At 39.7% G+C, this 26,154-nt stretch overlaps 1 protein-coding gene across 1 annotated transcript in view; it reads right to left on the bottom strand.

Annotated features, from left to right (window-relative positions):
- Positions 1 to 26,154, bottom strand: part of plekhg5a (pleckstrin homology domain containing, family G (with RhoGef domain) member 5a) — a 37,251-nt gene that overhangs the window by 2,855 nt on the left and 8,242 nt on the right. The window contains exons 2-17 of the mRNA XM_062986523.1: positions 26,011 to 26,090; positions 16,585 to 16,726; positions 15,701 to 15,800; positions 15,253 to 15,313; positions 15,023 to 15,114; positions 14,135 to 14,271; positions 13,454 to 13,605; positions 7,099 to 7,290; positions 6,661 to 6,822; positions 5,770 to 5,865; positions 4,925 to 5,125; positions 3,995 to 4,105; positions 2,048 to 2,197; positions 1,513 to 1,650; positions 1,301 to 1,420; positions 748 to 996 (exon numbers count right to left, since the gene is read on the bottom strand). Of these exons, the coding sequence (XP_062842593.1) occupies positions 748 to 996; positions 1,301 to 1,420; positions 1,513 to 1,650; positions 2,048 to 2,197; positions 3,995 to 4,105; positions 4,925 to 5,125; positions 5,770 to 5,865; positions 6,661 to 6,822; positions 7,099 to 7,290; positions 13,454 to 13,605; positions 14,135 to 14,271; positions 15,023 to 15,114; positions 15,253 to 15,313; positions 15,701 to 15,800; positions 16,585 to 16,726; positions 26,011 to 26,090 (2,183 nt within the window). The remainder of the gene's footprint in view (positions 1 to 747; positions 997 to 1,300; positions 1,421 to 1,512; positions 1,651 to 2,047; positions 2,198 to 3,994; positions 4,106 to 4,924; positions 5,126 to 5,769; positions 5,866 to 6,660; positions 6,823 to 7,098; positions 7,291 to 13,453; positions 13,606 to 14,134; positions 14,272 to 15,022; positions 15,115 to 15,252; positions 15,314 to 15,700; positions 15,801 to 16,584; positions 16,727 to 26,010; positions 26,091 to 26,154) is intronic.

Raw genomic sequence — 26,154 nt, 5'->3', positions numbered from 1 at the left:
CAACAATTCGTCTTTTAAGATCCTCAGAGAGTTCTTTGCCATGAGGTGCCATGTGGGAACTTTCAGTGACCAGTATGAGAGAGTGTGAGAGCTGTACTACTAAATTGAACACACCTGCTCCCTATGCACACCTGAGACCTAGTAACACTAACAAATCACATAACATTTTGGAGGGAAAATGACAAGCAGTGCTCAGTTTGGACATTTAGGGGTGTAGTCTCTTAGTGGTGTACTGACTTTTGTTGCCGGTGGTTTAGACATTAATGGCTGTATATTGAGTTATTTTGAGGGAAGAATAAATTTACACTGTTATATAAGCTGCACACAGACTACTTTTCATTGTGTCAAAGTGTCATTTTGTCAGTGTTGTCCCATGAAAAGATATACTTAAATATCTGCAGAAATGTGAGGGGTGTACTCACTTTTGTGATACACTGTATCTATAGTCTGACTTTCTGTATTTTGTTGGGATTTCTGTGTGTGGGTGTAAACTTTTATCAGATGGATGAAGTTTGATGGCTAGGCTGGCATTAAAGCCACACCCTTCCTCCAGACACGCCTTCTGACATATCTATCTAATCATTTCCGTGTAGACACCCAACTGATCAATAGCACCACAAAATTCAAACCCTGGGTCTCGGCGGTAGTGGGCTAGCGTATTTTACAGCTGCGCCACCCCAGCACCCTAAACATTTCATACTTAATTAAAAAGTTAATAAGTAGTTTTGTATGGTTGAGCCTTATTACCTGAGCATTATTAATGGCTTCTACCCAAGTGCAACCCTGAGTGGCGCTGTTAGCCTGGAAGCAGTAGGAGGCCACAGCACTGCGGAACTCGTTGAGGTAGATGATGAGGAAGGCTCCAGGGTCTTTCAGGTCCCTGCAGACCACGTTGCGAATGATTAGCGGCTGCCGGATCACCTTCACCTTTTCCACCCGCTTTACTGGCTTGGTTATCAACATTACATCCGTGAACAGGAAACAGTACACATCCATCTGGTGGGGAGATAAAGAGACAGATAGGGAATACAATTAGGTTATTTGGTAAAGAGATAAATATAGATTAACACCTATAGTGCATCCTGGTGCCATCTTTTCATGGGTAAATGATGCCTACATGCCTGATCATCAACATGATCTTGGAGAAAATAGGATTACTTTTATGGATCTTACATGGGCACGTGGGATATGCAATCTACTGAGAAACGAATCCCACTTTACATTTTGTCTGTCTGATGAATGAATCCGTGTTTGAAAGATGTCAACAGTCGGGTTGAATTATAAGAACAAACTACCCTACCCTACTGTCCTTGCCCTCTTTCATCTTCAGCGCCCCCTCCAGGTAAAGCTGGCGTGTTTCCTCTGGTACGGCTCCTAAAACCGGAGCCATCAGGTCAAACTGATTGTAATCCCTAAGGATCTGAAATTCATAGAACGTCATCAGCAATCAGTTTCATTATAAGTAAATGGGTCAAAATTTATAAAGAGAAAGCACGTTTTAAACTGACTCACTTTTTCTACCTCCTCGGTAGCACCTTCCACGGGTTCGAAGGCCTCGATGCGGCTAGCGATGGCTGCCAGTTTCTGTTTCTCCTCTCGCTGCCTCATTTGAGAGTCCACACTGTTGATGAAACCTTCCACAGTAGCCACCTGTAATAGCACACCACACGAGTACACTTAATTGAACACAATAGCAAATATTAAAATATTTAATAGCATGTATTTACACTAGAGCTGTAACAATAAGCATATTGAAAGCTGTTTTTTTCCTATATGGTGAATACAATACATGCTGTGCATCAAATTGTACAGTAACAGATTTTTTAAGTAATCTTAGTAGTTTCTCTGTATGATTTTGAGCTTGGAAGTGATTGTATATCTGTAAAGCTTCATCAGTTCACTAGCTTAGAGAATTATTGGAAATAAAATTAACACGAATGCATCTAGCCAATTTAGATGCATTTCATGTAAAGTTGTGGATATTCAGACTTTAATGCTTATGTGCATACATGATTCTATACATTGTCTATGTCTCCTTCTTACTTACCATTATGGTGACGGCCTCTCGAGCTGCTGGCTCGTCAGTCTTTTTAAGAATGCTCTTCAGCAACAGTGGGTACTTGGTGAGTCTCTGGTGAGGCTTCACCAGCATGTCGGTGAGCTTAAGCCGGCTGCATTGCTTGTTTGTCTCTGCCCACTGCAAAAAAAAAAAAAAAAGGATTTTATAGATGCAATCAGCCACTACACAGAAAACTAAGACTGAAGAATTAAATACTATGTCTATATTTACTAATCAAAAGATAAAATTATATTGTTTAGGATAATAAAGCCACATAATACAGTCTTAATACCAGATTTAATACCACACACCACAAGTAACTTGAATTGAGTGGCAGAGAACCAAGGCACAACTGGCTATGCCTAAGGATTTTGAATGGTGTCTCATTGCTGCTGCAATTGTGGCCTTTGTTAATACATGATGACTAGTTGATTCACAGATAGTAGCAGGTGACACTCTGTACGCTAGGGCTGCACGATATTGGAAAAAACTGACATTGCGATTTTTTTTTTCTGCGATATACAGTATATTGCGATATTAAAAAAATTCAGGAATTTTCACCCCATTATTAATAATATTAATAATGCATGTATCTTACTCTAAATAAGGGGCTCATCTGTGAAAAAGGGTGGTGCCTACAAGAGATACAAACGATTATGACAAGCTACATCTTTGTATTCCGTTGAAACTGAGCATTAAACTAAGAAAGCTTCAATATCACATGAGGGAATTAACAGGATTGACAAAATGGGTCATTTAATATTTTATTTCACAATCAAAACCTCTTCAAGTAGTAAACATTATTTAAAAAATAAACTATACAAACAAAAGAGCAGTTATACACCTGTTCCAAATCCGAGATGCCTTAGTTACTAAGCACACTACTGAGGCAGAACGAGTGAGAATCGGAAGTGATGAAGGCAATCCCAGAATTCATTGCGGCATCTCTTCTCTCACAGAAAAATAAACATGGCTGACGGTGCGGACAAAGTTATTTTCAAACGTAAATAAATAATTATTGATTTTTAACGAGTGTTTTATTTGCAAGTTTGGGCTTGTCAGCAAATGTAACAGTTTTCTGTCCACGAATCGAGATGTTATGTTGACATGTTAGCGCTGTCCCACCTCATTCCATTGGTTTTAATGGCAAGATGCTAAACGCGAAACCCGATGGAATCGCTGAGTAGCGCGTTCAAATAACCTGCCTTATAAGTCAATGACTTATTAGAATCCTCTCTACTGAGGCAGCTGCCTATGTAGGTAGTACAGCAAGGCAGCTCACTAGGTTTTTGAACACACTGGTAGATATTACATGGAAAATGAGAACGGTGTGAATTTTCGTTTTGTGTCAAGCAGCAAAAAAGTTGTAGCATGACGTATTTTATTTAATTTGCATTAAGTAACATCGCAAGTCCTGCGATGTGACTATCGCGCATGCACACATCGCGATGACGATGCTTAAACGAAATATCGTGCAGCCCTACTGTACGCATACGGCTCTCTGCAAGACCCTGTCACTGGCAGGTAAAAACAAGTGGTTGGCGACCGCATGTGTGCCAAAGAGGACGCGTTATAGTCGGAGGCTGTCCTAGGTCAGGGTCTGCAGCAGCGTTGGAGGAAGGTACAACTGTGAAAATGGACATGACTAGATAGGTAAAGGGGAACTAGGTGGCAGGATGTGCTTCTTATCCCGAAAAAAATAAATCCTGAACGTCCTCCACCTTGGATATACGTCCCTCATAAGAAAGGTATAAACACTGCCACCATTCTTCCACCTGCACAACTACAAACTGTTTTTTCACATTTGCAAAAATTGTGCTTTATGCATATGTGGAGACTAATTTACATCAAGTAAAGCACTCATAAAAGATACAAAATAAAAGCTTCAAGCACACGTAGAGAAATGTCAAGCATTGCTGATTATGCGCCACTCACTGTCACATAGATCTTGAAGAGCTCATTGTCCTTGAGTAAAGTGCGCATGTATTCCATACAACCCTCCTCCTCCATGCAGTAACAAATATAGGGCTTAAACCTGTAATCAAACTAAACACACAAACGAAAGCAATATGAGGGAGACGATTTATTAATATATATTGCACTACAGTATCTGGTTTTTGGCTGATATATTGACCTTGTCCTAGAAGGCAGGAGCAGCACAGTAGAGAACATATCAGATTTGTTGCTGTATCTTTATCTATATCAGTTAGTGTAAATAAGCCTGTAAAGGTGACAATTCTCCTCTACAACCTAGATAAAATAATACAAACAAGACTGCCACCCTTGCCCTCCTAAAAAGTAAATAGAAGAAGAACATTTTAAACATACCATTTCCTGTGATTCTCCATGAGGGTCGTGGCAGCACAATATTTATTTAACAATGCCAAGTAGTGTAAACTGTGCATCTCCTTAACAGATACACTGGGGCACCTCATTACTTTTAAAAACATGTAACAACTACAGCCGTTTATGATAGGGAGAGAGGGATACATGCTTCAACTGGACACAACAGGATTGGGTAAAAAAAAGGAAAAATGTAAAGGATTACATTAGTAAAGGATTTTAAAGAATTAAAGTGGTGGCACAGCAGGTAGTGAGCGTGCGACACAGAAACAATGACAGTAACCTTGGGTTTGTGAAGGATACTATGTGAACACACTTTGCAAATTATTACAATGTATTCAGTCAATTGTAGTCATAGTAATACTCATGGTTTTCCTACAGGATCTCCAACAAACGTGTGACAATGTGTCCACATACTTTTGGCCATTAATTACCATGTAAACCCCCTGATTATTACCATGATCTTATTTCTTACAGTCATTACATTCTTAGTATTATATTTGTGCATGTGAACACACTCACATTGCTAAAGCCCTGGTATAAATCCACGGGGTCCAGCATGGCACGGTTCTGCCTGGCACGCTCCAGCATGGGTAGCAGAACCTCAGCCCATAGTAAAGTGTGCAGGAGCACGATTTCCTGGATGTTTCCAAACAGACGAGCAGGCTCAACCTCACAGAGCAGTCCGCTTTCCTGTAGGTTTAACAGACCACCTAGGAACAACTACACACACACACACACAAACACAAAAGCATCAGCATTTTTCAAAAATATATTATTAGCTGTTCACCCTTTTTGTTTGCCCTCTTGGCAGGTTTTCCCATGTCCACTATAACCCTGAAACAACAGCTGCCCACACAGTTTTCATTTAACCCTTATTATCCCAATTTTACCATAGTCAGTTAGTCTTCTGCTGCTGGGGATCCTGATCGTGTCTGAGGAGGGTATTTTTTAGCTGCCCCACACACACTCCTCTGTACAGGTGCCTCGGGCTGCTAACCAGGGTCCTTGCACAATGTTTGAAGACCCCACCCACATATTAGTCAGGTCTTTCCCACCCAGCAGGCTGATGGCCAATTTGATCTGTTGCAGGGACTGCCAATCGTGCCCCGTAGAGGACACCCAGCCGACCAGTACCAGAGCTGAGATTCGAACCAGGGAGTTCAGAATCCTGTGTGCCCAATATTTTTTTTATCAACTGTAGGAGTAAGCTCTGTAGTATAAATAATAAATAGGTGGGGTAATATGTGCCCTGCTTCATTGCAATTTGAATGCATTATAACACAAACAGTAAAGCACTCTGATGTACTATGATGAAGGCTTGTCTAATGTCCTTGCATCAGCTCAATCTCTGCCGCACAGCTTACATCAGTGATGACATGCAGTTTCTTAATGTAGTCCGACTCGGTCTGCAGCAGCTCCCAAATCGCTTCCTGCTGATGGCACTGGCGCTTAGTCAACATCTGAGGAAAGGAGAAAAAACAGAACAAGGCAGAATGCATGAGAGCAAATAGAAAGTAACAAACTGTACTGATTATTTTCTGTTAGATTTTAAATTATTACAGTGTTTAAACATTAAAACTGATATAATGTTAGTTTGTTACCATAAAAATAAATATAAATGAATTAAATAAAAGAAAGACGCTTGGTTGGCACTGCAGTAAATTATGCTAGACTACTACTGGGATCCAGAATTTAAATCTCCAGTGGGGCTATGGGCCGGTCAGGTGTCTAGCTACAGACATGATAGGCTATGTCTGGGGTTATTAAAGGGTGTCTGAGGCCAAACATTTGTCACCCTCTCCCACCTATAATCTGCTAAATCAGCCCCACCCTGTCCTGCAGGAGTCCCACGGTGATGCTGGGTTCATTAAAGTCCTGCTTAAAACTTTAGAAAGTGCTTCAGAAAACAGTTGTCATTTAACAAAGTCCGCCACTGCATCAAGAAATGCAACCTGAAATACTATTGTGCAAAGATGGAGCCGTCAGATTATGTCTCTTGTTATGGTTTCTCAACAGTCCTAAGGTTCACAACCCTGCAAAGTTTCAAGCTTACCCCCTTCTCGTAACATGCTATAATTCCTAAAGAGCTTGGTATTTAGCTCATGAGCTAATTTAGACTGAACTTTTAGGAATGATAGTGAGAAACCCTGGGGTAGGCAACTACACACGGGCATTAACATGAGCAATAATTTTTTAGGGAATGTGTTTGAACTATTCTTGTAAATGCCAGGTTTGTGTTTATAATAAACATGTACCTCAGGATCATCCAGCAGTTCTTTCCAGCTCTCCTCCAGATCCAGGTTTGGCTCCTCCTCCCAGGAGTCTCTATGAAAGGAGAGCTGTGGGGGCATTTTGGGTAATCCAAACACAGTGTAGGAGTGTAGCTTACTCTGCAACTGCTCCAAACGATCACACTCCTGCAGAAAGAAAGAATGAAAGACAGACAGACAGAAATTACGTCAGACTGGAAGGACATGACCTCTTTCACCAAACAAGTTCTTCTGAACTGTCATGGCTGGCATGAACACACTTGGGCGCAAGTTCTAAAGAGTTCTAAAGATCCTACAAGAAGAAACCGCACATGCCAGATTGTGTTATTTGTCTTCAAGATGAAGTGCAAGTAGCCTAGGTATATGCAACATCAAGCTTTTAAAAGGGTTAGTATTTGTTAGCCATACAAATAGATAGCAGACCTTGCCTACAGAACCGTTGCTGGAACTGGAGCTGGAGCTGAAGAGAACACTAAAGCGGCTTGCGGCCCGGTTTTTCCAGCGATCCGTTCCCGTACTGGAATTTGGGAGGGAACCACTTAACTGGGAGTCAAAAGCAGAATTATTGGTGTCACCCAGGAAGTCTGTCATGTTCTTTCGGCGACGCACTTGACCCTAAAAACAAACAATCAAACAAACAGCAACAGTAAGACAAAGAGAAAAAGCAAGAGATGTGTAGTTGGATGAAAGAGATTGTAAACCTTTTAGAACCAATTGGATTTCTGCATTAATTTATAAGACTAGATCTAAATAATATGTTAAGGTAATATTTATACATATCACCCCAAGCTCCATCAGATTCGGTGACGAGCACCTGTAAACTGCCATCTTCAGATGTCTCTACAGAATATAAATGAGGTTTACATCTGAGATTTAACTGAGCCACTCCAGGACATTGAGAGTGTTGATTTGGCTGTATGCTTTGGGTCATTGTTGTGTTGAATGGTAAACCTGCACCCCAGTCTGTGTTTGTGTGCACTCTGTATTTGGCTACATTCATGGGTCTGACAAGCAGCTGACAAGTACCACCATGGCACGATGCTGTCAATACCAGGTTGAACCGTAGGGATGCTTTTAGCCAGATCAGACATTTTTGTCTTATCAAACTGGAGAATCTGTCTCCCTATGTCATTTAACAAACTCCAAGCAAGTTGGCATATGCCTTATACCCAATAGTGGCTTCCATATTGCGGCTTGAGTGTTGTCTCATCTCTGCACAGGATCTTTTAGGGTGACTGTTTTTGTTGTTTAGTTCTGCTTTACCTCCCTGACTAAGGTTTTTTTTTTTGTTTCTTGGATGCCCAATTTGGCTGAATGGCCAAGACTAGGCAAGTTTAAGGTTCTTCCACGTATTTACCTGTGTGATAACCCTCAAGATTTTACAACAATTAATTACATTTGACAACTTGATGTAGTTAACCAATCAGCAACTCATACAGTGCCTTGCAAAAGTATTCAGCCCCCTTGAACTTTTCAACCTTTTGCCACATTTCAGGCTTTAAACATAAATATATGAAATTGTAATTTTTTGTGAAGAATCAATAACAAGTGCGACACAATTGTGAAGTGGAACGAAATTTATTGGATATTTTAAACTTTTTTTAGAAATAAAAAACTAAAAAGTGGGGCGTGCAATATTATTCAGCCCCTTTACTTTCAGTGCAGCAAACTCACTCCAGAAGTTCAGTGAGGATCTCTGAATGATCCAATGTTGACCTAAATGACTGATGGTGATAAATAGAATCCACCTGTGTGTAATCAAGTCTCCGTATAAATGCACCTGCTCTGTGATAGTCTCAGAGTTCTGTTTAAAGCGCAGAGAGCATCATGAAGACCAAGAAACACACCAGGCAGGTCCGAGATACTGTTGTGGAGAAGTTTAAAGCCGAATTTGGATACAAAAAGATTTCCCAAGCTTTAAACATCTCAAGGAGCACTGTGCAAGCGATCATATTGAAATGGAAGGAGTATCAGACCACTGCAAATCTACCAAGACCCGGCCGTCCCTCTAAACTTTCAGCTCAAACAAGGAGAAGACTGATCAGAGATGCAGCCAAGAGGCCCATGATTACTCTGAATGAACTGCAGAGATCTACAGCTGAGGTGGGAGAATCTGTCCATAGGACAACAATCAGTCGTACACTGCACAAATCTGGCCTTTATGGAAGAGTGGCAAGAAGAAAGCCATTTCTCAAAGATATCTATAAAAAGTCACCTGGGAGACACACCAAACATGTGGAAGAAGGTGCTCTGGTCAGATGAAACCAAAATCGAACTTTTTGGCCACAACGCAAAACGTTATGTTTGGCATAAAAGCAACACAGCTCATCACCCTGAACACACCATCCCCACTGTCAAACATGGTGGTGGCAGCATCATGGTTTGGGCCTGCTTTTCTTTAGCAGGGACAGGGAAGATGGTTAAAATTGATGGGAAGATGGATGGAGCCAAATACAGGACCATTCTGGAAGAAAACCTGTTGCAGTCTGCAAAAGACCTGAGACTGGGACGGTGATTTATCTTCCAACAAGACAATGAACCAAAACATAAAGCAAAATCTACAATGGAATGGTTCACAAATAAACGTATCCAGGTGTTAGAATGGCCAAGTCAAAGTCCAGACCTGAATCCCATCGAGAATCTGTGGAAAGAGCTGAAAACTGCTGTTCACAAACGCTCTCCATCCAACCTCACTGAGCTCGAGCTGTTTTGCAAGGAAGAATGGGCAAAAATTTCAGTATCTCGATGTGCAAAACTGATAGAGACATACCCCAAGCGACTTGCAGCTGTAATCGCAGCAAAAGGTGGCGCTACAAAGTATTAACGCAAGGGGGCTGAATAATATTGCACGCCCCACTTTTCAGTTTTTTATTTCTAAAAAAAGTTTAAAATATCCAATAAATTTCGTTCCACTTCACGATTGTGTCCCACTTGTTGTTGATTCTTCACAAAAAATTACAATTTCATATCTTTATGTTTAAAGCCTGAAATGTGGCAAAAGGTTGAAAAGTTCAAGGGGGCTGAATACTTTTGCAAGGCACTGTATGTCAGCAAAGCAGAGTACAGAATCATACAAATAGGGCTTAAGAGCTTTAGTTTATATTTACATTATAATCACAATGGTAAAATGTGGTGGTGACAAATTGGCTAGTTTAAATATTTTAGAAACTGCATATCAGCAGAAATTGACATTTATCACTGTAAAAATGCATAGATTATTCATCATCTACAGGGACACTGCCTATTTTAATGTATTGGTAAATGTAACACTATACAGTGTATTAACTTAATCAAAAAGATACATAAATCCTGTAATCTGACCTCACAATAATTCACCAAACTCAGCGTAAACAAAAAACACTACTAGCTCACCATTGCTGACAGAGGCATTTCCAAATAGCTTATCACCATTGCATCCAAAATAAGTTTTATCCACAATGCCCACCCTCCCCTCCCCTTAAAACCATCAAAAAAAACATTCAATAAAAAAAAAAAAACAGTCACACACTTTTAAAAGATTAAACCCATCCAGGAGTTCGAATCCACCCCTCATTGCATGTGTGTGGGTTTGAGTCTGTGTGTATATGAGTGGACCTGAAGGTGGAGATCTGAGTCTGCTGCATTGCTGAAGAAGGGTGGCCTGCTGCCATGGTAACAGCAGGATCCTGCCCTCCTATTGTGTGAACAGGAAGAAAACGACAGGCTCGGAAGACGAAAAAAAGGGGGAAACTGAAGCTCGGCTTAGTCTGTCTGTTTACCTACCGAATTTGCATCGGATTTAAATGTGATCCTAATTATTTCAGCCTTTATGAGAAATGGTAGAACAGTGATTGGCTTCCATCTATGCATGAGGAAGACATTTTTAATTACACAGAGTCACATCCCAGAAGGCCAGCAGCCAAATTTTTTTTATTCACTTCATTCTGTATTTTCCCTTGATCTCACCAGATGGCAGGCAGTGCTCTGTATGGACCAATATGAAAAGAAGCTTTCAAATTGCATATTAGAACAAGTTTATCCAACTTGAAGCACCTTTGGGGTTCATACAGTTTACACCACGGCACATTCACTTGCAGCTACAGTTTGCTTAATTGCCTAATTAGCATTTTACAGAAAAGGACTTTTACCAGAGTTTATCTTAGTAATAAATAAAAACGGAGTAATCAAAGAAATTACTTTAGTGTCAAGGCAGTGCTGAGAATGACATCTTATCAGTGGATGTGGTGGTACTTTGGGGATGGGGTGTTTGATAAATGAACTGATAAATAGGGAACAATGGGGTGATAAAGTACACAGAGCAACAGTCAGTAACTGCATACCTGCAAAGTGTATCTGCATGGTGGCAGTGAATCTTTGTGTCAAATAGGTGTACCTAATAAAGTGCTTATCGAGTGTATACGGTTATAATTATAAATACTTAAAGCCCTAATTAACTCACAGCCATGAAACTCGTGTCATTTAGGGTTTGTGTTGAAACATTTTTCATTCGTGTAGCGTTCAAGTGACTCATATTTACTGGCTAATTTGCACTATGAGGCAGTCCTAGCAATCCTACAGCAATTTAGTTAGCAGTCGCTTAGTCGAAATGTCCAAGATGTTGAAGTCTAAAGCAGCTAAAACTGAGTTTGGAAAACTCCCAACCAATTCTGTGGACACAAACACGGACGAGAATTTTCGTCCTTGAGACAGAATATGAAGCCTCGCACCGTCGCTGGATGTTCTAGGTTTACATTCAACTATTAAGGTGGCTGTGCTGTGTATTGTAGCTTCCATTTATTCTATCATTCAATTTATGAGTGTGATTTAATGGCCGTCGTGAAATGTGGCACTTTTCTTTAAAAATCTGTGAAATCTGTGAAGGTCCATGAAATTAAGCACATTCTCCTGTGAATACAATACAGCACAGCATTTCATCTAAAAATCTAATATATTTTGATTAAGCTTTTCTACAAAGATTTCACAAGTACCTTCTTTCCTTGCTTCGTCACTCCTTGTACATCTGAGGAGTTGTTACACGGAGAGGAAGAGCCCACCAATATTGGTTCGGAAGGAGGGTTCGCCCCAGCCTCAAAACACAGTACACGGGCAGCCACCAGCCCGCTCGGCAATACAGGGGTATCACTAAGTGGGCTGTAAAGGGCCAGTGTTCCTTCCACACTCTCTGGAACTGACGGCAAACTGGGCACGTTCCATGTCCTCTGACGAAAATTGAGCATGTCCGCGTTACTAAGCTTACCGCACTCAAAAAAGTAAAAAAATTCCTGTTAAAGGTTGCGACCATAGTTGAATCCAAAATATGTCTTTTCTTGTAACATTTTGACATCAAAAAATGAGCGATTTCTAGCCGTCAGCAAAGTGCAAAGTCAAACCCGATTCTTAATGGCTCACATGCGTCGTCAACGGAATCATATCTTTAGCAATGTAATAATAAAAACAAGCTTTACAATCTATTGTCTTTCTGAAAATTCCTCCAAAATTCCTCTTCTTTTAATGTTTCTTATTCTTCTCTCTTCCTGTGTTTTCTTTATTCTCAATTCCGCTGCAAAAAAAAAACCTCCTTCTGCAATGTGCCCTTCGACCCCACCGGTAATATGAGTGGTGAAATATTCCTAGAGATTCCTTAGTCTGTTATGGAACTGAGTTTACCTGTCGCCCAGATAACAGACAGTTCTGCTCGTGGTGTTCTAACAGTTCTCATCTCTCTTAGCTTAGGCTTTACAATCAGCTTTATGACAGGTAATATAAAATCAGCCAGGCACAGAATGGCACTGAAAACATCTGATCTCTTAACTGAAGTGTCACAGCGGATGTGTAGATTTACAACATTCACGGTGCGAAACCGAGCAGAATGTATTTTGAGCCTAGTCATGTGTTAATAAGATCATGTCATGAAATGACACCAGTTCGTAGTTAAACTTTTGATGTGTACTGAACATGATGATGAGGCAAGATGGAGCTTTGGGTCAGATGGTATAATGAGGAAGTTATTATGTGCAAGGTTTTGAACTTTGAACACCTGAGGATGGCACTGAGTAAATGTACCATGCAAATTAGCATTAACTTTTTTAACGCAGATTTAGCAACTTTATTTTAATATGTGTTGTTTCTTGACTGTTGTTTTACTGGTCCTAATTTTATGAAGCTATATAAGCATCATGTCTGTTTTTTTACTAAATATGTGATCTTCAACTCAACCACATCTGACCACATTGGGTTAAAACATCTGTTGTGGATTTTACCGCTTTATTTTACATACTGGTGGTAAATGCTTGTGCATACTAATTGGTTAACTAATAACTAGTAACTGCACTGTGTTCACATCTGACAAAACATTCACAACATGAGAGACAATCCTGTGTTTCCTTGTACCTAGACCTTAATGGACTGTTTACTGTTCTAAGTTTATTGAAGATTTTGTTGTTTACTGATGTTAGTATACTAGCTTGTAATTAATTTAAGATATAAATTAATATATAAATAATTATATATAATAAAGATGTCATATCATATGAAACATATATCGTATATGTACAGATTTAAAGCTTTAAGTGATACCACAGGTGTCTATATGGAACTTTAAGGACTCCAGTTTCTGCTGTATAACAAAAAAATCTGATTTATTTTGGACCCCCTGGTGATTCTGTGGACTCGTGGAGGCTCAGTTCTTGCAAGCACAGACAAATTATAGCTCATCACTTTGTGCCAGACTACCAGACTTTTCCAGACCTGTGCCTAAAAATGTATGTATTCAATGTATGTAAGGATAAAAAAAACTTACACGCAACTCTTCCGCCTCCCTTCGTCCCAGGGATCCATGTTCCACGCGGTCAAAGAAAGTACTACGGGCACTCGAAGGCCTAATGATGGGCAAACTGAGTGATCGAGGATCCTTTACCGCTCTCTCCACTCTTAACTCCTCTCCAGGCCGTGCTGAATATGGAGGCACAATTAAACAGTTAATCAAAACATGTCGATTCATAGAATCTAAACGAACTCTAGGCGATTAGTAGGTACACCATCTGCTAGGTGCAATCATTCATTATTTTATAAACTACGCCTACCATACAGATGAACTTTTGTGTATCTGTTGCTCTGTACACTTTGTCACCCCATTGTAACACAATTACCAATCGAAAGAGATTCCTCTAGGACCCAAACTGATCAGAATTGAAATGACAATTACATGGTAACAACTTGATAGTGTGTGTTGTACTGGGACAAGTGACAATGTGAATTCCAGGACAAAAATATATTGCCTAATGTCTCCTGTGATCAGAAAGTGTTTATACTGACAAAAGATGTTTACTAGATGAAGATTAACACAAACTGTACATTTCTAGTTTCTAGAAATTTAGTTTCTATTTGATTTCTAACAGGTTTTGTGCATATCAGTATTTAAACATACTTGGTAACAATACTGCTACATGTGTCCCTGTTAAAAAGACTTGTGTGTTCTTACCTCGCACACGAATATCGTGTCCCCCAAAGCGATACGCCTCAAAACCCAGAGAAAGGGGAGTATTGGACTGATCCAAGAACAGATCTACATTAGATAATTCAATCCCCTTTCTCTCAAACACAGTGCTCAGAACCTCCCTGAGAAATACAGCACAGAGCCACAATTACCATCAGACAATCTGACACATAATACAGTGTTCATAAATGCACAGTTTTTGCATACCATGTATTATATAGTATACATCCATCAGGCATAACATTATGCCCCTTTTGCTGCCAAAACAGCACTGACCCATCGAGGCATGGACTCCACTAGACCCCTGAAGGTGTGCTGTGGTATCTGGCACCAATATGTTGGCAGCAGATCCTTTAACTCCAGTAAGTTGCGAGGTGGGGCCTCCATGGATCGGACTTGTTTGTCCAGCACATCCGATTGGATTGAGATCCAGGAAATTTGGAGGCCAAGTCAGCACCTCAAACTTGCTGTTGTGCTCCTAAAACCCTTCCGGAAGCATTTTTGCTTTGTGGCAGGGCGCATATACCTGTCAGTGGTCATAATGTTATGCCTAGTCGGTGTATGCACATTGTACATTTGTTACACCCTACTTTATTTGTATTAGTTTTTTTTCTTTTCTTCTTGTTTATCTATGGGAGGCCAGTAATTTCCCTTGAGATAAATGAAGCACCTATCTATCTATCTATCTATCTATCTATCTATCCATCCATCCATCCATCCATCCATCCATCCATCCATCCATCCATCCATCTGCATATGCTATTTCCCTACAACTACAAGCTACTAACTACATTTAGTTTATTTATGTGACGTAGGGTTTTTAGCTTTACAGCAGGGTGTGTAGAGTCTGTAGAAATAACCAAGCACAATTACCTTAAGGTTTTCTTTTTTGCAGCTCGCACTTTTTCTGTGCCCACGTCCATATTTAAGTCAAACTTTAAAGTAAAGCATTCCTTACTGGGATCCTGCAGAGGGCGCCAGAGAGAGAAAATCTTAATTCACACTGACAAAGACTGAAAATCTGAGAAGTGTTAGCCATTTATAATGTCTGTCTTTAAATTTACAAATTTCAGTTTTCACACTTTTAGGAATTTTTTACTTACATCTGTGTATCGCCTTCTTGATTTCCTCTTTACAAATTTTATTGGGCCGCTCTTTAGCTCTCTGTAAAACACACATGCATACACACAGTGTAAACTACAGTACATCAGCGATATGTTTAATGTGAGGCAAAAATGTTTAACACTTATCCAAAGAAAACATGGAACACTTATAAATTCTCTTTATAGCTTTTGAATAATGAATAAACCAATACAAATCTAAAGAAATGTTTTCAATAATTCAATATTCAGTGGAAATATATACCTGATTTAGATTAAATATTGTAAGATATTTTCAAACGATACAAAATGCTTATAGTTAGGGTTTTAAAATTACTGACTTTTTTCTAGCTGTCCTACAAAGGCATCAGAAAGCACATCTTTCACACAGTTCATTGTGTAATAAACAGAAGGCATGATGGGAAAAAAATAATACAAGAGAATAACTGACCCCAGGTCATAAGCTCCCTCGTCACCCTCCTCCAAGTCTGAAGAGAGACTAGCACGTGGGGGACAGGAACGCGTGGACATATTTCGAGCCAGGCTGGGACCTAAAAGATTAAGGTTATAGGGCGGAAAAAGAAACAGTGCCATCGTCATACAGGAGGGAAAATTGAGTAACAGGATAAAACACATTGTAGTGTTGTGAAAATAAGCAAGTTATCTATGACCAGAAACAAAGTTCTTCACTTCTTTACTGCCTTTAAAGGCTACACTCGTCTCAAGAAGGTTTATACCAGACTGCAGGTTCTGCTTTCATTTAGCCACATAGGTGTGGCATCGATTTTAGTCAACAAGCTGGCATTCCAATTTATCCCAAAAGTCCTGGATGGAGTTAACATTACCATAAGGCAAACCATTCCTTACCGACCTTGATTGAAAGCATACATTTCTCTAAAATGTTATTTTGCATATGCATTAAGATTTCTCTTTACTCAAACTAAGAAGCACAGCCTAAATCATTAGAAACATACTTAGACCACGGGGCTATTTATATAGTAATTAAGTAGAAATGTGTTATACCATTTTCCAGAAAGGTATAAGATCCTTTATTTGTCATATATATATACAGATGTACAGTACAATGAAATTCTTTCTTCGCATATCCCAGCTTGTTTGAAAGTTGGGGTCAGAGCGCAGGGTCAGCCATCGTACGGCGCCCCTGGAGCAGACAGGGTTAAGGGCCTTGCTCAAGGACCCAACAGTGGCTGCATAGCGGAGCCTGGATTTGAACCGCCAATCTTCCGGTTGATAGCCCAAAGCTCTACCCACTAGGCTACCACTGTCACATATACTAGTACATACTGTTGTTTTAAAGAAAGTATATTTTCATACCTTGTGCTTGCAAGTCAATGCGTGGATGTCTGTCAAAAAGCATCTTGTCACCAGATTCCAAGTGGCAGCTGGAGTCACATGACTCACAGAGATGCAGTGTGCTGTCGTTCCTTAAGTCCTGGCGCAAAGGGTGGTGACAGACCTGATAAAGAGAAAGAGATGCGTATTAAACTTAACTTTATTGGTTTAAATATTCCACATAAGAGTTATATTTGGGATTCCTCTTAAGTGTACATCATGTATGTGTGTTGCTCTCTAAATGACATACCAGATCCCAGTTATTAACCAACCCCACCATCCCAAACAGCATTACCAATTAGAACAAAAACTGTTCTATGTTTAGAACTAGAGCACAAGCCTAAAAGCATTATTTAAATGTCCTCATACACATGCTTATAAAAGAACAGTGGAGTTTAAGGGAGGACCCCCAGAAAAATACCCAGGGATTTAAAATGTGACGTACAACAGGCTCGTAAGTATTGAATAAGGGGCTGTATTTTTACAGTTCAGGGCTGTGCTTCCTGCTTTTGGACGTTTCAAATCCAAGCCGAAAGAGTGGAAAGAAAAAGAAAGGCTGAGAGAGATAGAGCTCAGTGTTCTTCCTGCCATTGTTCACTTGATGAGCTGTGCTATACAGCAATTGATGCATAGACACACACACACACATTCTCCATTAATGAAATGAAAACATTCTGTGTGCAGTCTAACGCTGGACTTTTGTCTGGAATTACTTTGAAAATTAAAGTAAACAAATTCACAGAACTCGACGTGCTAAGGCTTTGCTCCCAGTTTCAGGTGCAATTAGGAATCATTCTGTTTAGCATGTTCTGTATAAAAGATGTCTAAAGATGCCAGTGAAACAGATCTAATGCTAAAATTGCACACATTGGTAATCAGACTTCAGGACATACATGGTGGGGAATGAGATAACCAACAGGCAAGTCAGACGAAGAACGATTTTTCTTTAACAACGTCATTTTTCTAAACAGAAATGAAACCTGGTGAGTCTGCTTCCAACTGTCTCTAAGGTTGGTAAAAATAGAACTTAGACTGCAATTTATATTGGTTGCCATTTGTCTCAGTAGACTCTGCTTGGCTGTGGTGGGCCAAGTCTCTTCCCCTCTAGTTCAGCTGTAGTCTGAAAGAAACTTGGCTGATAGAAAAGATTTAAATAGCTTAAAATATTCAGGATGGAAAAAGTGACAACACAGAGAGCTAACCCAGCTAACAATAGCTAGCTCCAGAAGAAAGCTGCACAAAACATCTAATAAATACATTACACACACAAAAAGACAATGAGAACCTGCTGGTGATCAAAAATACGTCTTCTAAACTTTAATACGAAGCAGCACACTAAAGCTTAAGAAAGTTACATAATAGCGCCCAATGAAACAGCAGTTCTGTCCTTCTTATTAAACATTAACGTTGCCTCTATCTATTTTTAATTTTTTTATGATTTAGTAAGGCTTATTATTTTTGCCTGCTCCAGCACACACTAGATTGAGCTCATCATCTATTTAATAAAGCTTAAAGCACACAAAAACCTTAAAATGTCTAGCGTAGGATTATTGTAGGATTGCTAGTCTCTCTGAGTCAATGGAAGTTTGAAGACCTGGGACCAGTAAAGAGGTTTATGAAAGGGACTATCTTTGAGACAGTTGTAAAGTTTACCCTGACGGGACCTACCCCCATCTTTCAATCCATGGGTTTTAAATACCCATGACCTAGCATCTTATTATCTACACATTTTATGTTTAATTGGTTCTTAAGCACCTAAAGACCTGAAGATCCACAGTGCCATGCCAACTGTTACTTCGAGTGCATTCTCAGCTCAGGTAGCAAGTACCAAACTTAAGACACTTTCCAACTTGTACGCAGACAGTGTTGATCCTTTAGCCGGACTTTCAGCCCAATCTGTAATACCGGTCAAGTCCAGTCCCGTCTCCAGCCCCGTCACTGGTCCCAGCTGGCACTGCAGCCCAAACTCCACTTGACATTGTTGTTCCCTTTTGTGCACTCCAGCCAATTTAGTTTAGATTAAATCCCTAATGTGTTCACCTGATGTCTGTGATCTCTCTGATTAGCATCTGTATTAACACCCTCAGTGTGTTTGCTCTTTGCAAAATGGTAACACCAAGCCGTTATTGTAGTATTCCTAGTCTTGTCATTCTGAGCCTCATTGCTCCCAAATCAATTCCACATGTCAACCAGGCTACCATAAATTCACATTAATAACATCTATTTGTGATTGCATTTACAGCATTTAGCAGATACTTTTATTCAAAGCCAATAACAATTGTGCACAAGAGTAGACAGGGGCCTTGCTCAGGGAACAAACCGTGGCAGCTTGGCGGTGGTGAGGCTTGCCTAAGCAACCTGCTAAATACTAGTCCAGTACCTTAAATGCTGAGCTGCCGCTGCCAAAATTCTTTTTAGTATAAAGGATGTTATTTGGACCACAACAGCTGCACATGCAGCCTAATACAGAGAGCTTTATGCTTATATATTATGTAAATGTGATGCTCCTTATCCATTTCATTAGTTTCATATTTTTATACTCATTCAATCAAGTTTTAGGAGGCTGCTGGACCTGTGGCGAATCCAGAGGGTCCACGGCCCTGGCAGCCCCCTCTTTCCGCGCCTATAGGAGAAAGGGCGCTTAACCCTCCCATTCCTTGTATCTTAATGACCCGAAGACATGCAGACTCAATTGAATAGATGCTGCAGAGTTTTCCATTTGATGGTCTGTTTCAGAATGTTTATTTCAGCAAAGTCGGTTATAATAAGCACGGAGGAGCTTTTAGACAGTATATCATTACTCCGTAAATTCTGACTGAAAAGACACAATCAAAACCCCTCAATATAATCAGAAACAAAAAGAAAGGGCCTGCTGCAGCGATCTCGTTTTTGCCTATGTGCATGCTTCAGTTCAGACAGACCAGTAATTATTGTGCAAAAAACAGCACCCTCTAGGCAAATCATTTAGCAGTCCATTCCAAATGATTAAGATGACCGGTAAATCCCACACAGCACGTTATGTTACTTACCCGCCTTGGCAGAATAGTAGCACATGTGTTTACTCTTCAGCTGTAAAGTTTTAGCTTTTCGACAAAACACCCAGCTGCTGTATGAAACAGAGTAGTATTTCAGCCCATCTCTCTCTCACTCTCTGGTGCTCCCTCCCTCTCTCCCCTTTCCTCTTCCATGGTGTACTTTCCTTCCTGTAGACTGCCAGACTGGTGTGTGTGTGTGTGTGTGTGTGTGCGTTCGCGTTCATCAGGTGGAGAAAAGCTCTGTGCACACACTCAGCAGTTTGGGATGTAATGAGCACCTTTGTAATAACATGCTACATTTACTCTATTAAATTATCTTTCACAGCTTATTGTGGGTTTTCCAAAAATCTTTGTTGCATGATCTCTGAATTCCTCCAGTGTTAGTGAGTTGACTGACTTTACCTGGTAACCTCAATATGCCAAAATAAAGTCTAGTTTGAATGCACCCAAACACATGGACGTTGGTCCCTTGCCAAAAAACCCAAAGTGCTACCTTATGTTGAGGGGAAGTTTGCCAGGATGGTACGATGTAATCCAAGAAAAAAGGCAGCATGTGGAGTTGGGAGCATCATGATATGGGGCTGCTTCATGCAAACAGTACTGGGGAATCACACTTTATCCAAGAAAACAGAAAAGTGTTTTAGCAAACCTAAACATAAAGCCAAAATAACTTAAGATTGGTTTCTAAAAGAGAAGGTTATGGTGCCTACATGGACTAACAGTCTCATGACACTCTTATGAAAGATTTGAAAATTAGCCATCAGACAGACATTAATGTTAAGTGGCACTCAGGTGTTGGAGTGGTGAAAATTGAAGTGGAAAAAAGCAAGAAGCTCTTTAAAACAACTCCAGAATTTGTTAAAGGAAACTGGTAAAGTTTGATTTTAACTATTTCATAAAAGAGAATAATAATAATCCAATGTTAAATATAATCATACATGGATGTGAGGTAAGGCACTGTAAACTGGAATAAATAAACTTTGTTTTAAAACTGTTTTTTTTTTTTATGTACAGACAAAAAAATAGAGCAATAACCTTCAAAAATTGGAGGAACCAGAGACTAAACAAAACTTAAATAAAGTAGTACAAGGAGACTTTGGGGGATTACAGTTGAGAAAACAATTTATTGTACTACGAATATGATAAAGTACTCTGGTCATAAAGTTCTTTGCTCCTCTTCAAAAGATAATAGCAGTTAACTGGGGCAGGATTTCCTCAATGAACAAACAGCTAAGACTTTGAAACTCAAGCACTGACCAGTTTTCTAATTCTTCCCATTTTCCTTTACTTGCTCTGTCTGGACATTAAAGGCAAAAGATCTAACTGTGTTTTGTAAGTCTTACGTTAATACTATGTAGCCTGTTACAGGAATAATTTGACTTGTGGAAATGCGAGTCAAATTATAGAATATTATTAAAAAGCTACACACTTACAAATAAAGCAAAGGAAGCTACACTACATTTTTTCTGCCAATTTATAGTTATAATAAAATCAAATTTACCAAAATGCACAAAAATGTTATTTATTGATATAATACAGTATATAGCATATTAAAATGTATTCATAATGTAAACAAAACTAAACAATGTAGATGAGCAGTTTAGCACTAATCACCTACAATGGTGAAAAAATCATTAGGCTACTTAATTTAAAAAGCAGTGACTCCATGTCCTTACTTGTCCTTCCTAATAAATAGAGTTGATCTAATAGCTTGGTTAATTGTAATGAAGTTTCTCCCTAACACTGCTCAAAGGATGATGATGCTAATGACCGGAGGGTCCCTGCATCCTGTGAGCAAAGTTTCCAGTAGTGCAGCGTCCGTTTCATACCCATTTCCTGTTTTTCCTCCTTTGCTACACCATAATAGCTTCATTTAGTCATGTCTCTGGGGTTTCCCTTCAAAACTGTGCTCTACTTCGAGTCAGGGGACTATAATCATGTACAAATGTTTAAGCTTTGAACAAAGTGTACCATTACAGTGATGATGGGGGGAAATAACAATATGAAACATTTTCTGAGTGATCAGAAGTTGCAGTTTAACTTTATGTGAAGCATGGTGGCTACAATGGATTGGCAACTTGTCTGGGGTTTATTCCCACCTGGTGCCCAGAGTTTCTCTTCAAAACGATCTGTGAAAATATTTAAAATAATGACAGTGAATATTCCCCCTTTTTGATTTAGGTTGTTGAGGTTGTTTTAGTTGTTTGTATCTCTTCTTTAATAAGCGTAATAGTGAAATTAAATTGAGAACCCTTTTCTATCGACAAGCTATATAATTGAGATTGAGGTATTGAGGCATTGAGGTACCTACAAGTATTCCCGGCCATATGACAAAAAATGACGGGATAGTTAGTGTAGGGAGGTAAATAAAACATCAAGCATTTAGAAAAGAAATGTTAATTTGAGAAATTTAGTAAGTTTAGGCTAACACACTTGTCAAACATTATAGCATTGTGAATAATCTACTAGAACGTATTGTACTGTATATTAGACTTGAATTAGCTGGGTTTCTGATTTAACCTTTGTGTATTGAGTAAACAAGTCTAGATGTGAACTTTTATTTAAATAAATGTACTTTTTGCTGTCTGGTTTAATCGTTTGGTTAACAAAATATTCTGTACCATGGTTAGCTTGTATTGTTAGCAGGACAAGTCATCGAGTTGTGAATAGGTGTGGTGAATGTGGTGGTACTTTTACTAACAGATTGTCAGACTAGTTTTGGTCCTTGAATAATGTAAGTTTCTGGGCATTCGTGCCTCGGTTATTTAAATTAGACATTAATATGCTGTAGTTAATAATACGTTTTTAAATAAGGTTTTTATTACAGACTTGGTGGTTAACCGTGCTTTGAGATGGAACCTTTGCACCCCCTGGTGGCAAACTGGAATTTTTCTGGAAGAGCTACTTCTCATACAAGGCACCAATTAGAACGTGTCCTAAATGTATCTAGTAGTATTAATTCTATTATCCTGCACACAATGTTTTAACTATAATATTATAATAGTTATCATTTTATTATATTATTATATAAATATTTAAAACTTATTATGGAACACTTTTTGGCTAATGGAACATTTAAACCTTTGTGCAGTTTAAAGTAGCCAATCCATATAGTGGCATGTTTTAGAAAAAAAAGGAACCAAAGAGGCTGAAGCAAACCCATAATGACATGTGAAAAACTCAGCACTTAAAGTAATCAGAACTAATCTAACCCAGGTAATGAAAGAACACCAGCATTACACTACACAACACTCTGCTGTCGTGTTTTTTTTTTGTCTTTTTTTTTATTGGTGGGGGAGGGGGGGTGGTTGTTGTAATATATTAATATGACAAATGAAAGCTAGTAGCGTAATACAAACTGGGTGTTCGGTGTGATCTAATATTCCAATGAGTCACTCAGTAATAATGCATCTATCACCCAGTGGCTATAAACAAACACGTCATTGTCAACCTGACACATGAACATCCTCATCATCACACAAGCACTCCAACATCCACTTTTCCACCAGCTCAAAATTATAACGCTGCTGTGGAAATATATATTAATGGAAGGCAGTAATGGGGAAAAATATTAGGTCACGGGTAACTACAAAGGACTGTTTTTGCATACAGCATCTCCATTTTTTATAGGATCTTACAGTTTTATTTACATTTAGATAAAGAAGAATAGGTTAAAATATTCAAATTTCTACTCAGCATTCGGTTACCACCTAGTGATGTGTTCATTTAACTTTTTTATTCTAACCTAAACTGTTAGATTTTAGTTCTAAACCGAAATACTCTGAATCTGAGCTTAGCTGCTGTGTTTAACTGTGTAGTAAGGAAGTCCCTGTTCATTTTCACACAGTGCCGTAAAGGCATCAGGCAGTGATTTATCTTTCTAATTATAGCGGAGTAGACACAACACAGACCCAGGAAGCTGTCAGTTCCTGACCTGCACGCAGATTCTATAATGGATTCTACGAACAAACAGTCATGCTAAATAAAACTGTGAGAAGATTTACTAAGATGCTTTGATTAATGGTTTTTGACCCATTATAACTGTATCAGGATATTGATACTACAGCTTTTGTTTGATTCGGTTGGATGGTCCTTTTCGGCTTTGGCACAGAGAGCTCGACGTTCACTTTTCCTGAAAACGAGCTTAGACATGGACTGTGTAGAATTCTGTGTAGAATTAACGTATGGCTTTCTCTTTGTATACAGTTGCTAAAGCGTTACTGGTTGTCATTAAATGCAAAAATTTGGTTACTGGTGCTTTAAACGACCTTTCTTACGTGTGGTTTAATTCTGCAAGGTTGATAGATTAAACACTAATGTATCAAATTCTATTAAATTTTGTTTTTGTGTATATTTACATTTATATTTAATCCAAAGCGACTTACAGTACTGTGACAGTATACAATCTAAGCAATTGAGGGTTAAGGGCCTTGCTCAAGGGCCCAACAGTGGCAACCTGGGAGTGGTGGGGCTTGAACCGGCAACCTTCTGATTACTGGTCCAGTACCTTAACCACTAGGCTACTCCTGCCCTGCCTGCCCACTATTTTATATGTAGTGGTTGGACAGATCAGGTAACCTGACTAGCAATTTGATGCACACAAGGAGCAGTTTAAAACAGGGTGCAGATCGTAGGGATCCTATAGACATACCATCGTACCTTTTTGCCAATCAAAATGCCAAAGTTTACAAATCTCATCATGTGACTTTGTGTCCCTTATACAAGAGCTGCTACAATCACTCTTTACATACCAATTCCTTTCTTATGTTCTAATGCAGGTTTATTTTTTGACCCCTGAGAGCGACAGGAAGTAAAAGCTTCACTATAGTAAGCTGAAACACAACGACACCCCACCCTCAAGCAACCGTCTGTCTACACAGACCTTACAAGCTTAAACATGCATTCATGCCCACTTTCAACTCCCTCTCTCACTTTGTTTCGTTGCAAAAAACCTTCTAAACTAAACAACCCTTCCTGCAACCACCAATCTTTCCACATTGTGAAGGTAACGATATAAGTGCAGTCCTCAGCTGGATAAAAAAACACTGGTGCATTAACCAAAGTCTGGCTTTAATCAGAACACAGCAGAAACAGAACTGTTTACCCCGGAGTCTCTCGCTTTCGATGGCTGTTCGATGAATGCCGGCATGCCATGCTGTAGAGGATTATGGGATCTTATCGAGAGGAGCGGCTATTATGCCAGTGCAGTGCTGCTCTCTAATGAAACACACACTGCTTTGCGAATGCACAGTCCAATACCACAGTAACCCTGGCTTGGTTTTCCCTTATTAGGAGGAGACTGACAGACGCAGACAGGCTCTGGAGCTGGAGCTGGAGCTAGATTAATTTGGTTTTCTTGCTGGGAAAATGAGAAAAAAATAGTCAGACGTTTCACGGCAGGCATGGTGCACGGAACAAAAGTCATGGTTTGGGAAGGGAGGGGGGAGAGTGTTTGTGAATGAGGTTTTATATCTGTATTACCGGAATTCCATCTGAAATACTTCCACATTAAATCTGTCCTAAAATGCACAAAAAAAGACGTTAAGTTCAAATTCCAGCTCTGCTACTGGCAGGCCGGGTGCTTATACGGACGTTGATTGGCCCGTCTGCAGGGTGGGATTGTTGGAGGAAAACCTCATAAACTGATGCAATTACGACCTCTGCTGGCTGATTGATGGTGTCTGAAAAATGATGAGGATAATGGGAATCGGTGCGTGACTCTCCATGAGTGAAACTGATACTTATATGAACCCGCCTCGTGCAGGTGAAAAGAAGCAGTCGGCACTGCACATGTGTCGGAGGGGGCGTGTTACAGTCATGGCCCTGCATCAGTTGAGGGATAATGGGAATCGGTGCGTGACTCTCCATGAGTGAAACTGATACTTATATGAACCCGCCTCGTGCAGGTGAACAGAAGCAGTCGGCACTGCACATGTGTCAGAGCGGGCGTGTTACAGTCATGGCCCTGCATCAGTTGAGGTATAATAGGGATCGGTGCGTGACTCTCCATGAGTGAAACTGATCCTTATATGAACCTGCCTCGTGCAGGTGAAAAGAAGCAGTCGGCACTGCACGTGTGTCGCAGGGGGAATGTGACAGTCACAGATGTCCCCAGTCAGCAAAAGCCTACATCAGAGGAGGTGAAATACAAACAGGGCAATTTGATATGCAGTTTCGAAAACATTCAAGCATCCCAATGACTAAATACAATAGCTACATTGTCTGTGTTCCAAACGTCATGGTAACAACTGTATTGCACTGAAATATCCAGTATATCCTAAAATGAACATAAAAATCATACTTACATACAGTATTTTGTATGTGGAATGATAATCGTTGCTTCAAAAAGAGATTTTGCAACATACAACCTCACCTTGGAAGCTGTGCAGCGCTGAGGGCAGTTAGGGTGCTGGCATAAGATGCCACTTTTCTCCTCCTGAATGGGTTTCTCACCTGTAACAGAAAGGACAAATGTTAAGATACTTATAGTACTCTCGCTGCATTAATGAGAGCTCTG

This window comes from Trichomycterus rosablanca, chromosome 24 (assembly GCF_030014385.1).
Source record: "Trichomycterus rosablanca isolate fTriRos1 chromosome 24, fTriRos1.hap1, whole genome shotgun sequence".
NCBI classification, from domain to species: Eukaryota; Metazoa; Chordata; class Actinopteri; order Siluriformes; family Trichomycteridae; genus Trichomycterus; species Trichomycterus rosablanca.
This window is presented reverse-complemented; position numbering and strand designations above follow the sequence as displayed.